The sequence below is a fragment of the Tenrec ecaudatus genome, chromosome 14 (assembly GCF_050624435.1).
Source record: "Tenrec ecaudatus isolate mTenEca1 chromosome 14, mTenEca1.hap1, whole genome shotgun sequence".
Taxonomy (NCBI): Eukaryota; Metazoa; Chordata; class Mammalia; order Afrosoricida; family Tenrecidae; genus Tenrec; species Tenrec ecaudatus.
In genome coordinates, this window is record NC_134543.1 from 76,179,398 (window position 1) to 76,193,682 (window position 14,285).

Consider the following 14,285-nt stretch of genomic DNA (forward strand, 5'->3'; position numbering starts at 1 on the left):
GTGCACCTGACCCAAACCATGGTGCGTTCAACCAGTTGCCTCCGTTGCATGTGATAATGAATAAGGAAGACTGAAGAAGGTCAGGAATGATGATGTTTGAGAAGAATATTGAAAGTACAATGGACATCAAGATGACCAATCAAATTGATCTCGGAAGCAGTACAAGTAGAATACTCCTTAGAAACAAGGATGGCAGGACTGCTTCTCGTGTACTTTGGACATGCTATCATGAGATACCAGTCCCTGAAAGTGGACATCATGCCTCTAGAAGGCCATTGAAAAGAGGAAGACCATCAAGGAGAGGGATTGACAGGGTGACTGCAATGGGTCAGACACAATGCTTGTGAGCATGGGACAGGCAGGGCAGTGCTGTGCTCTGCTACACAGAGGGTCACTATGACTTGGAACTGATCCCGTGACACCTAATATCAAGTTGAAAACTAGGAAACCAGTTGTTCAGAGACTAGAATTTGGGATTTTTTCATAATGAGCAATGGTTTATTCACTGGAAAACCCACCAATTTCAAAGCAGTCTTGCATTTTTTTGTTGTTAAGCAAAAGCATTAACTAAATTTTAGTTTGTAGTTATCATTGATCTGCTCAATAAGATTAGAGAAGCAAAGATCAGAAAGAACTCACTGCTGTTAATTCAGATTCATATTGTTCCTGTGGGTTAGATTCTAACCACTCCAAATGGTTTCTGAGGCTGTAAACCTTACGAGAGCAGACTGCCTCATCTTTTTCTGCTTTAGAGCTACTGGTGGCTTCAAACAACTGATCTTTCTGGTAGTAATACTATTTACCTCACTTCGCCTCAAATTATCAGGATGTGTGGTCTACTTTGTACCAAGGTTTTTAATGTCTTCAGTGATGATCTAGTCTTAAAGAAAAGGCACATATATGCCAATTTAAGTGAAATCAGATGGATGATAACGGTATGCAACACAGACTCTAAAATGGACAAAGAATGTGTCCTAGGCATATTCCTCTCACTAAAACTCTAAGCCACTATTGGACTTGTCAGGTTTCTAAATCAATGACTTTTACTGACTACTCATTAGCTTATCCTGCAGGCAGAAAGATAACCACTCTATAATGTTTGATTACTATGGTGACCTTTTTCATTCTTTTCCCATTGAGAAGATAAATTATTATGAAGAAAATCTCAACTTTCATTTAAAGGTCAACAATGCTTCATTTTGACTATAATTTATTTTCAACAAGGTGAAAGAGTCGTCTTTATCACTGATGGCATGACAAGAGTTGACATTTTTGTTTTTTTACATCTACCAGGTCACAACTGTTTTGGAGTCTTGACTTAGTGTATAAAGCGCCATAAAATTAAAAAAAAAGAAGTTTCCAACTCAGATATCTCAGTGGCCATAAGGGCTAGCTAGATTGATTATCTTTTTGCTTTATCTTGAAAATATGCCTGTATGTATCATGATGTGTACTGTGTGCATTGCATAAATAACGTGCCTAGCATTCCTCCACTAACAGTGTTTTCCTATCTTCTTCCTCCCTTTTATTCTTCACATTTTCCTGCTTTTCACTCTTTCAACTTCATGTTTCAGTCTCCTGTGAGTCCTGGCGTTGAGGTATGTACTCATTCTACCCGTCACTTGCAATGTGTTTCCAGCCTTTTCAGATTAGTATTATGATATTGAATTGACATCAGACAATTATACTCTGAGAATAAATAGGTCACCATTTACCTGAGAATTCAATTCACTGAATGGTAATATTCTCCACTTTGTTTTTATTTTTTGGCATTATTATTTAGGTATTGAACTAAACAAAGCACAATACAGTCATTAGAATAATCAATGTATCTTTCATTGGGCAATATTACATTATTTGATCACTTAGCATTGATGTTTTTCTTTTGAAATAGGACAGATTGGTTGAGAATAAAATAAATCCTAGTTAACCTTGACTTTTCAAGGTGCAATGTTAACTGACGCTCACACACGTTGGATGAGTTTTAATGCCTAGTACTGAAAACCCTTACGAAGCGAAGACACCGTCCGATGTGCACAGTATTGATTGGCATCAAATCAAAACCCATTTCCATCGAAGACATTACAATGCTAAATGAGGATTGCCTGGAAAAAAATACATTTGCTTGTTACACTTCTTGAGTTTAGTTTCTTTTTCAAGAAAGAAGGTTTTAACTCTTCTGTATGATTACTGTCTTCTTAATCTTAAAGAAATGGTGGGTTACAGAAATAGCAAACTCTTAAACCAAGAACAAATTATATATGTCAAGGGAGCCAATTAAAAAATTTCTTTCATAAACAATTCAATTAAGCCCACACCAAAACAATAATGACTGACCATTTCTCAACCTTAAGCATTTAATAACTTGAATGTGGAAAAGCAGCAGCTAGGTAGTGTGGTCAAGCAGACTTACAACAGCATTCTGATTGGTTTTGAGTCATTGACTAAGTCATCAGTTTTCCTTGTAACTGTGCCTCTGGATGATTGAGAAATATACTGTTATTTTTCCTCATGAGGCTACATATTTCACACACCACTCTGTGTTCATTTTGAGATGGTCTTCTGAAAGTAACTCTGATGCTGGGAGCGAATGAGAATATTACTAGATCATCTTCTGGATTAAATACATGGACACGCTAAGCTATACATTCTTATGACAGAAAACGAGGACATTTCCTTCAATGCCAGTAAATCCCCATATCCTCCTTTAAAATGTTCTTTACTTAGAAAAGGGTAGGGTGAAAGCTAGGGACAAGTAATTTTTAGTATGTTTGCATATTTAAGATTTGTAACTTAAAATGTCTTTCAGAGGCAGTTTGTTCTGCTTCGTTTTCAAAATCATTTTATTGGGCATGAATACAGATATATCATTCCATACTTCAGTCACATTAAGCAGTATTATACAATTGATACCACAATCCGTTTCAAAATATTCTTTATTTCTTGACTCTTGATGTCTACACCCCCCGCCATCACCACTATACATCCCAGAAACCTCTATTCCACTTGCTGCCTCTATAAGTTCATCAACCCTGGGTTTCGCATACTGGAAAACAGAAACATATAAAGCAAACATTCAAGAGGGTCACCCCCAAATGATATAGTACATCTGAGATAAAACCCAATATGAACAAACCAAAAACAGAAATATGGACAATGCTGAAAACCAGATCGGGCTACTGTTCCTCAGAGAAGGGATCGGCCAACAAGATTTTAACCAGTCAAGCCAGGTATATCATTTTGCTTTATATAGCCATCTTTCCTGTCCACTCAATTTGGTTACCACTTCTCTCCCATTCCTCAGTTTTGGATAAAGAAATCACTGGAGGCTTGTTTCCAATGGAGATCCCCAAACATGTCTCGGGCTCCCACTGTCATCCATCGCCTTCTGCGAACCAGATTCTCACAATTTCAGCTGTGATCCTGTTCCCTCCTTGGCTTTGGATCATATGATTTCTAATCCTCCAGTCAATGAAGTTGGTGTGTTTCCTCCATGTAGACTTATATGACATCTCATTAGATAGCTGCTTGTTTGGAAACAAGCCTTTAAGAACCCAGACATGATTTTATCTGATAGCTGGGCACCATCTAAGTTCTTCACCACTTTTTGCTATAGCTCCCATATCGTCTGCTTTCCATTGTGAGGGCGAATATGGAGCAGGGCCATGATGTAAGAACTAATTCTTCTTAAGTTGGAGCTAGCAAGCCCCAAACTTATTCCTGGATCTATGCTTTTTAATCTGCATTTGGCTCCTTTTCCAAACCTCCGTGTTTATTTCTGGAAGAGAGCTTTCTCCCCTTGTGTCATAAAGATCTTCCATTAATATTGTCTTTGATTAGCTCCTGATATTAATTTTTTAAAGCACTGTTGAGAGAGGGATATTGGGCTAATATACACTAACTCCATATTGCAGGACCTTAATTATTCACTTACACAGAATCATTCATTTCATTGCTGGACTCTATTTACAAAGACAATGGGATTTGGTTGTTAGGGAAATTTTACAATAATATTCACTGAAAATGTCAGTCACAGGTTTGCCAGAATAATATATATCTCAATACAGCATATATGGCATTGATGTGGCATGACCATGTTTGTCTGCCTGCCAACAAATGTTTCAACAATCTTGGGTCAGCTCTCTTCTGCTTCCTCAGACACCATGTCTTTGCCGACTTAAGTCCTCAGATTACAAGTGTGGGGGAGAGTCCACTTAACCCAGTAGATTTTCCTCCATGTGCCCTGAAGATCCAGGATTCAATGTCCCAGTGTCCCCCTGCACCTGGCCTGGGTCTTCAGGATGCACCCAGAAGCCCGGGGCCATGTGGCCCATTCAGTGCCTACCACTCCGACACTAACCCCCCTACCTAGGATCCCCAAAAGCACACTCAGTCATTCTTCACCCAACCTGGGAGTCGGACCGCCCACTTTTCCTATCAGAGTCATGCATTTGTATTTTCCCGGACGCGTTTGCTCCCTTTCTCCTCTCCTGACTACACTTTCCCATCAGTTTCCCTAGTCCCTCTGATCAGGCTGCCTGCCTGTCTGCGTGAACCAAGTCATAGCTCTCAGTAGGCAACATTCGCCTGCCCTCCTTCGACTCTTTGTTCCCCACTGACATGAGGTGTCCACTAGCCAAGGGACCTTCAAGATACACACCCAGAAACAATGGTGTCGGGTTCATTGGCACCAGTAAGACTCTGTGCCAAGCTGCCTCGTCCCACTGGGCAGCATCCTGCATGCTCTGCATGCCTGAGCTTGTGTCTGTTCTGTTGCTGTGCCTTCAGCAGTGGACTCACACAGTATTTGTTCTTTTGTGATTGAATTAACTTCAGTCAGCATTATGTCAGATGTACTTTTTAATGTAAATTGTATTTTTGTTTTCAAATTATTCTTGGGCTTGAAGGCAGACAGGGAAACATGTTTCACTTCCCTCTCCGTGCTACAAGCAGGAACAGATTAAGAAAAGGATGACGGAAAAGTAGTCTAATATTCTTAGGAAGTTGTGAAAATTAAAGGTAGCCACCTTTTCCAGTATAGTGCCTGATGAAAATAAGTTGTATAGGCTGCAAAACTATTTTTAATATATTTTAATTTTGTTTATATTCAGTTGCTGAAAAGGGAACAGGCTGTTTTCTAGGCAAATGCTTTGAAAGAACATTATGCATAAAGTTTGACTATATAGTATGTAGAGATATATTGTAGTGACAGTTGTATAAATAGCAGAATTATAGAACATGGCTGTGGAATCCTTGCCATTGTTTCTTTTTAGCACGTCCTAGTTAATTCACATTTCAAGGCTTGAAATCCTTAGGTGCAAACGTATACAGTAAAACAATCCATGCTTTCATGGAGTTAAAAAAGACAAACAGTCCTCAAGCGATAAAAATACTACAGGTCTTTGTAAAAGCTTTCTAATTTTCTCTAGTGTAATACTATACATTTATATAATCAATCTCTTCCATTGATTAGGCTATTTTCAATTTTTATTCTAAACAGTACTGAAATGAGAATTACTATATATTTTTTCATATCTGTAAAAGTATGTTCTTAATAAGCATTTGTTGAAATCATTATTTTCTTAGTAACCAAATGAATTAAAAATATATATATATTGACATTGAAGAGTGATTTCTTTAAGATGTTGTACAATGTTATAACTCTAATAATAATATTGCATGAGAGTAACTATTTCTTTGATGCTTCATAATAATAAGGGTTAATTTTAAGTTCTATCAATATATTCTAAAGCTGTTTATTATTATTTCATGAGGAAACCTGATGGTATAGTTGTTTCGCATTCGACTGCCGTCCACATGGTTGGCAGTTCAAAACCACTTATTGGCCCTTTGTTTTTTACCCCTTCAATTGTCTGCTTTTTTTTTTTGGTCTAGCTTTCTATTACGTTGCTTAGGATAGTTATGTATGGTTGTGGATTTAATTTTGCCCCCCCCCCGAAATACGTGTGGTATATCCTAACCTGTACCTCTGTGATTATAATATCATTTGGGAATAGTTTGTCTTTGTTTTCATGGTGAGGGAGGTATTTGTAGGGTATATCTTGAGTCACTGTTTTTTGAAATTTAAAAGAGATTAAATACGAGCTAGCAAGATAAAATGGGGAGAGCGAGAGATATGCCAAGCACATGGAGATGCCTCAGAAGCAAAAGCTCAGCAGTCAGATATCTTTCTCCTGAGCCATCGAAGAGGGAAAGCCCTCCGCTAGAGGCAATTCATTGAATTTGGACCTCAGATTCAACTGAATGGCAGTAAGGTGGCACAGTGGACTGTGGACTGAGCTGTTAACCACACCAGTCTCACAAACCCGAAAGGGCAGTTCTACCCAGTCCTCTTGGACGCTGTAAGTCAGAATTGACTTAATGGAAGTATGTTTGCTTTTGACTTAGTCCTCAACTGAGAGAAAATGCATTTCTGTGTATTAAAGCCATTCACTTGTTGTACTTCTGTTATAGTAACACTGGTTAACTAATACATATATGGTCACCTTAATCCTCCGTTTATTAGTCTATAAGACTAAAAACTTTAGTCTATGTGGTTGTTTTGATTATTTTTCAATACTTGATAGGTTCTCTTTGGTCACAGTGATTTTTTAAAGCAGTTTTTCTCAAATCTCATTTTTTATTATGACTGATTTAAAAGAATAGTGTGTGGCTGGTGAAATTTTGCTTCCTGCTTTGGAAAAACTGCCTCAGAAACTTTTGTGATGTTGAACACAACTTAGAAGGAAATTACTAAGGGAAAAACTCAAGTGTACGAGTGTATTTTTCCTTTCGAAAAAGAAGCAATGTCAGCTGATGACAAACAACATTCTGGATGTCTGTCAACTTCCCAAATGGATGAAAATGTCCACTCATAGGGTATTTGGGGTTCATTCCACTAGGTCAGACTGTTAGTCAAGCTTTCTAGTTAGACATCTGAAAAGATGAGTAACAGTGTGCGACAAAAAAGGCCTGATTTGTGGCAGACGGAGCACTGGTTTTGACACCATGACAATGTACCTGCTCATGCAGCCTTCTCAGTGAGCCAGTTTTTGGCAAAACTCATCATGCCTCTCTTTCCCCACACACCTGACTTACCTGACCTCATTCTGTGTAACTTCTTTTTATTTCTTAATGAAGAGGAACATGAAAGTACAGTGCTTTGATGACATAGAATTGTTGAAAAAAGCTACTGATGAAGCACTGACAATGAATTTTGAAATTACAGCATCACTTACTTAATCAAACAAACGTTAAAAATGAATATAGTAAATCCCTGGGTTATAAATATCAGACTTACAGGAGATTCCTGCTTAACCTTTTATGTTATGTAAATTTGTCCTTTCTTTGAATGAATTCAACAACTCCCTTTCCCAGTAAGTTCTTTATCTTGCTCACCTTCACTTGCCATACATGCCACCTTTAAACCTTTGAAAACTCTTTGACTTTGATGAGGGGCATTGAGTTCATGTTAATGGTGATGAAACAATTTGGAAAGGGATAACAATAATGGTTGTACAACACAAAGAGTATAATCAATGGTCCTGAATTATACATGTAGAAGTTGAATTGGTGAATGTTTTGTTGTGTATGTTTATGTCAAAATGGGGGGTGGGGGTGGAGTTACACAAAAAGCAATGAGTGTGGGGAAAATGTCCTAAAGTAGATGGTGGTAAAGATTGCACAAGTCTTCTTGATCTGGTTGGACTGGTGAATTGCATAATATGCGGATGAAGTGCCAATTATAAAACAAAGGTTGGTTTTGTTGTTTTATTTATAAGAGAAAACATGAGGGAGGTGCTGTCAGCCATTCAAACAGATGAGTTTGAAAATGTTTACAAGAATGAAATCAGATTTGATAAATGTATTAAGTGTAATAGAGAGAATTTTGAAAGTGACAAAATTATTTTAAAAAATTAAATACAAAGTTTTGAATAAAACTTATGTTTTTTTAAGGTGGGGGGTACCTCCTCATACACTGTTGAGAATAAATCAGTGTGGACAGGTTAAATGTGGTTTGGTTTTTGCTAAATGACTTAGGCAAATAGTCTTGATGTAATAGAGGTCAAGCAAAGGTAGAACATGGAGAAGAATGTAAAATGTTTTTTTTTTAATTTGTGACCACAAAAAAGAATTAGTGGCATAACTTTTTTGTAAGTAACTTAAAAAGGTCTTTTAGAATTTCTAAAAAAAATTAAATATCCTTACCGAAGTTAATTTCAGTTGTTTTTAAATAACTTTAAGATGATATATACTATTATTGCTTTTGAGTTTACAGGATTCCACAGGGAAGATATTTTTGATGGAACTAGATGCTTCTATTCCAGTATTTTGGAAGTTTTCATTGTGTTTGATCATTTTATATCCTCACATTTGTCCTTTAATTTTTATAAAATATAGACTATTAAATTCAATTTTTACATGAGTGCATGTTTTCTAAATAGAATATTCATCATTAGATACTGTTTTTATAAAGATTTATTGATTTCTATTTAATTAAGACTAACATTATATTAAAGGAAACTCTTGGCTGCACATTTTCTTAGAAAACCTTCTCAAAAATGACTCATTTAATTACTATTTTCATATATTCTTTTAAAATATGAATGCAAGATAAGCCATCCCAGTATTTCATTATCTATTATTGAGCATAATACTAATATACTTTGTAATATTCAAAGTATAGTCTTTTTAAATGAAAGGAGTGAAAGAAGTCTATATCTAATGCTGAATAAAGCTATGATGATATTCTGGCTAAATTAATATTTTCCAGGATAGTTTCTAATGTAGCAAAAAATCTGTCTAGAACTAGAGATTTGTTACTCTTGTGTTCTGGCCTTCCAGTAATTCTGGTGATTCTCCTGGATTTAAATATCATTTTCTTTTTGAATATATTCTATGATACTCATATAATTGATATGACTAATACTTCAAGATCTATCATGATTGTGTAAACTAGTTCTCCAAATTCAAACCTGATCTGAATGTACTTTCACTGAGCAAGCCAGCACTTCTCTAATGCTCTGGAAACTACAGGCAGCAGTGGATTTGCTGTATATTAAATAAGACTGTGAGACTGTTTCCTGCTTCAATCAATGTGTCTATCATATAAAAATGATTAATATGTCTACTGAGCAAAAACTTGCAGATGTATATTGTAAACGTGAATTCTGCCAAAGTATTTTTGGGGTTTTGTTGGTTCTATCTGCTCGGCCAGATGTCAATCTCGCTCTTTCCATTTCTGACAATTCCCACCTATTGAACTCCCAGCTGCATTAAGTACCGTGGAAAAAGGTTACTTACTCATGCTCACTGTTTGAGCCCATGTGTCCTAATGCATGACTCTTCCAAGAAAATTAGGAACAAAATCTTTGTAGAAAAAGTAAATATTAAAAGGGAGGAAAATAGGAGATTGAAATTGATACTCTAAATTCTGGACTTCCAAGAAATCCAGAAATAATTCAGCTTCTAAAATATTAAATTTGGGGTTTTTTTTGTTTCTTAAGTTAATTGTTCCATTAGACATAGTTTTCTGATATTTGGTTACATGTGTGCAGATGAGCTCCTTTCCCCATTCTCTAGAATAGGCAGAGTGTGTTCTGGTAGCTTGTCATGTTGTGTTAGCTTGACTGATGTTATAGTGCTTGACTGTGTCATTGGTGTGTCAGATACCAGCAGGCCAGGCCATGGTGAACCGGTGTTAGCAGAGCATCCAGACTGGTACAAACTAGGAAGAAGAACCTGGTGATTTACTTCTAGAGAAAAAAAAATGTCCAGTGGAAAAGTTAAGATCGGCAGCAAAATATTGTCTGATGTAGTGCTGGGAGATGATTCTCTCAGGTTGAAGACACTCAGGATACTAATGAGGAAGAGCTGTCTCCTCAAGTAGACTCACACTTAATGACATGGATGCATAAAGCTTTCTGGACCTCTATCTGCCGATGGGTCAAAACTCAAAATGAGAAGAAACAGTTGTACACATTCATTAGCATGGTATGACTCTGTAGGCATCCTCAAACTAAGGCCCACGGGCCACACGCAGCCCACTGAGGACATTTATCCAGCCCACCGGGTGTTTTTTTGTCCCATTTTGTTTTTTAATTCAAAATAAGATACGTGCAGTGTGCATAGGAATTTGTTCATAGTTGTTTTTTTTTTTAACTACAGTACGGCCCTCCAACGGGTCTGAGGGACAGCGAAGTGGCCCCTGTTTCAAAAGTTTGAGGACGCCTGCTCTAGAGAAACCAGAAGTCATAAAAAATGAAGTGGAACACATTAGGGCGTTAAATGGAATCTTATTGGTCGTTTTAAACTGAATTATCATATGATCCACTGAGCCAGGAATAGCAAATTATGGAGAGAAGGCTCCTCGTTTATTGTCATTTTTTTAGAGCGTAAACATATTGAAATGCAAGATGAAACAGTGTTAGAAGTCATGAATAAATGTTTCTTTCTCTAGGTGTCTTAGTTGCTCCAAGTGTCTGTTTCTCAGGGTGCAGAAATTCCAGAACATTTAACTGTGCCCATGTTGGAACCTGTGAGTGGTTCAAAGGCCATTGTAGAAGCAGAGTAAGAGGATACTGCGTGGTTTGAAATCAAGAAAGGTGTGTGGCAGCGTTGATCCTTTCACCATTCTGATTCAATCTATGCTGAGCAAACAGCTAGAGAAGCTGGACTATGTGAAGTTGAATCCAGCCTCCGGATTGGGAGGTTTATTAACAAGCTACAATATGCACACAGACTGGCATGCTGAAAGTGAGGAGGACTTGAGGCACTTGCTGGTGCAAATCAAGGATAGCAGCTGCCGGTGCGTTACAACCCAAGAAGACCCAAATACTCACAACAGAACCGGTATAAATGCAGAAATGATTGAAGCTTTCAAGGATTTTGTTTGCTCAGATCCACAATCACTGCTCATGGACCAGTAGTCAAGGGTTCAAAAGATGCATTGCATTGGGGTAAATCTGCTGCACAAAGCCTCTTTAGCGTATGCACAACAAGGATGTTATTGTGAGGACTAAAGCCTGCCTGACTCAAGCCATGGTATTTTCAGTTGCCTCATCTGCACGTGAAAGGTGGACATTGAATCCCGAAGAGGAAAAAGAAGTGTGTGATGGAGAGTGGAGTAAGGACGGAAACGGACAAACACATTGACCTTGGAAGAAGTCCAACCAGAATGCTCCTTAGAAACAAGGTTGACACGACTTCGTCTCATGTACATTGGAGGAGACAACAGTCCCCAGAAAAAAAGCCCCCATCCTGTTCGCTAAAGCAGAGGCGCAGCAGCTAAGGGAGGCCATGGGCCAGCTGAACTGACACAATGGCTGCAGCCGTGGGTGAAGCCTAACAATGGCGAGCAAGGCCAGGGTATGGCTCTCCTGCACAATGTATCTGGAACCCACGTGATGCCACCTCACTGCTGTTCTTTCAAAAATAACACGGAGTGACCAAATTCAATGTCTTAGTGCTTTTTGGTATTTTTAACGCTATAACCTTTTCCTTTGTCAGTAAAGTGAAAGAAATCCCTTCTTGTCTCTCTTTCCTCGCTGCCTCCTTCCATCTCCTCCTCTTCTTCTTAGGCTCTCTCTCTCTCTATCTCTCTCTATCTCTCTCTATCTCTCTGTGTGTGTGTATGTGTGTCTGTCTCTGTAATTGATTCACTTTAATAGCTAGTTTTTGGCCACCCTGCTATGTTGTTTCCCAAGGACGTGTGAACACACACACAGCTTTATGTTTACCATGGGTTGTGACAGGTTAGCATACTGTAAAATCTTACAAACCCTTCCCGGTTATCCTCATGGGCTACATTGGAAGGGCGTGGCTCTGGCCTTTCCGATTTTGGGCTGCCTTCGTGGTGTGGGTTTGCAGGTTCTGCTTGACGCTGCCAAGGCAGCAATCAGTGGGAGAGCTTCTTTCCAGATAGTTTCATTAAACTCTTCTGTGAACTCATAAAACTAGTCTAGAGCCCTGGCGATTTGGGCAAAGTAAAATATGATAGGAATGTGTGTCCTACGTTCACATTCCTTGGTTTTCCTCATAGTTTGCTAATACCCTCTTCATTTTTTTACACATGGATTTTATCCTTTTCTACACTATAAGATGCAAAATCTGTTAATTTTCAAGATTATTTTCTCTAGTGGGAATTTTCCTTTCTTATTTAACAAATTTAGAGTGCATGACACTAATGTCATATTGCCTGGAAGTAGAACGAGTGATCCCTCCCGTATCTTGTGTCCCCTCCCCTCCGGAGTCCACACACTTGTAGGATGTTGGTAGCTGACCCAGAAAGCCGTGCAGGTAATATGCAACAAATCAGGAATAGTTTTGATCCTTTGTCTGCAAAGGGTAGATCACTTAAGAAAAGAGTAAGGTTCCTTTTCCTCTCATTTGTGGTTACTTAAAAAGAGTGAAGTAATATAAAAGAGTTACTGTAGGTTCCAAGCCGACTGTAACACTCAGAGCATCTTGATCACCTTGTATTTTTAATAAGAGATTAAATGTGTTATTACTTTGAAAGCTTTCACAAATTACTGCAAACATTAGGAAATGGGTTTTCCATGGTAAAACACAGCATCCGTCACCACTAAGCAGGGGACGTGCTTTTTTTCCCCCTGCCCTGTAGCTACCTTTTCAGTGTTATGAAAAGGTGTTGATTAGCTTTTATTTATGCTATATATTTAGGGTATCCAACTGAGGAATCAAACTCATTTATCTGATATTCTTGGCAGGGAGTTCAAGGATATAGATTCAGAATTATAACAGAATAGCACTGAACAAGTTAAAACTCACCCAACACTCTACTCACTGAATTACAGGGTCAGGAAACATGAATGTTTGTATGTGAACTTGGTTTCCCTGGGGCCTTCAGACTTGTCTCTTGTCCAAGAACTGCTCTCTGCTGGAAAATCCCTGACTCCCCAGGTGAGAAGTAATATGTTTTAGTGTTAGTGAAAGGAGAGAATGGTTTCTCTTTGCTCCAGAAAGTAGTCAGCCTCAGACTGAGCATCCACAGCGATGTGTCACAGGCAGCAACCATGTGTAGGGTTAGATCATTCCCACATGAGCGAAACAGTCCGGGAGGACTGAGTTGTTGTAAATATGAATTGTGTTGCTAATAATACTTGACAGCATCATTAGATAGGAGATATCCTTCAGGGTCCATATCAAATGTCTCTTCTTTAGGAAACCCCTTTGCCGAGCCCTTGACCATGTACATGGCTTTTGTTTTCTTTTAGCCCTAATATCCATGGACATTGATCTCATTATGTGGGAGGGAGCGTTCTAGGAGTTGACGTTACAGGGGTGAATGGACTGTGCAAGAGGCTTTGGGGAGAGAATTTAAACTAAAGCAAGACCTTTAAAGTAGAATTGGTCAGAAAGACCAGTGTGGGCATGTCATAATAGCTCTGGCAGAAACAGTGGGGCCAGAGTGCTCTAGGGGCCTAGGTAATAGCAGCAAGGTTGTGTCAATACCTGACTGCACAATGAACTCGTGGCGGCACGGCTACTGTTATTTGCTGACCTTTTTTGTCTCACAGTATCTAAATGAGGTCTGCAGGGATAATTTATCCTAGGATGAATCAATTAAGTTGGTTTATCTTGATGGCTGTCGGATAGGATGGGCTCTCGCCTTAGAATAAGAGCAAAATTCTAGTTCTTAAGACTTCTAGAATGAAGTGTTTCTTGTTTGGTTGGATATGTTTGTAGTGTTCGTATCCTTGAAGCAAACAGCAACAGCAACAACACCAGAATAGGAAATTAGGCAGCCAGAGCTTATAAAATAAAGAGGCTATGTACCCCGCTCCTCATTGTGTACTTTAAAACAGGTATCACTCGGATACTATCCTGAGAGAACAGACAAGTTCTTCGTGGTTGGTCAAAGTTAATGGGTTCACAATAGTTTCACAAAGCATTTTGGCTGGAGAACATAGTATCATTCGATCATTCTCATTGCCTCATTTGCACACTCAACTGCTTGAGAGGAATAAGATATCTTCTATTTTCCATATTAGCATCAAATATCAATTTCAGACCTGGGAGGAAAAAGGAATCAGTAATACCTTCTCAGCAGTGTTTCCAAAGTGGGTCATACCACCCCCTGGAGGACGCTGGAATGATGTGGGGAGGATGGGATGCAAACGCATATACCTACAGTTTATCCCGGATTATGGGCTATAATGAAAATTTTTTAAATTGCTGGGGCCAGGGGGCGGTGGGTGGAGGAGAACCACCAAGTAATTTTCTTTTTTTTCCTCAGAAGAGAACTGTAGGCCAAATACATTTGG

The 14,285-nt window shown here is 38.5% G+C and overlaps 1 protein-coding gene across 3 annotated transcripts in view; it reads left to right on the top strand.

Annotated features, from left to right (window-relative positions):
• PRKD1 (protein kinase D1) overlaps nucleotides 1-14,285 on the top strand; it is a 349,031-nt gene that overhangs the window by 257,520 nt on the left and 77,226 nt on the right. For 2 of the 3 annotated variants that reach the window (XM_075530541.1, XM_075530539.1), the window contains exon 5: nucleotides 1,575-1,598. The exons of the other annotated variant lie outside the window; for it this stretch is intronic. In XM_075530541.1, coding sequence (XP_075386656.1) covers nucleotides 1,575-1,598 — 24 coding nt within the window. The remainder of the gene's footprint in view (nucleotides 1-1,574; nucleotides 1,599-14,285) is intronic. 3 annotated transcript variants of the gene reach the window in all.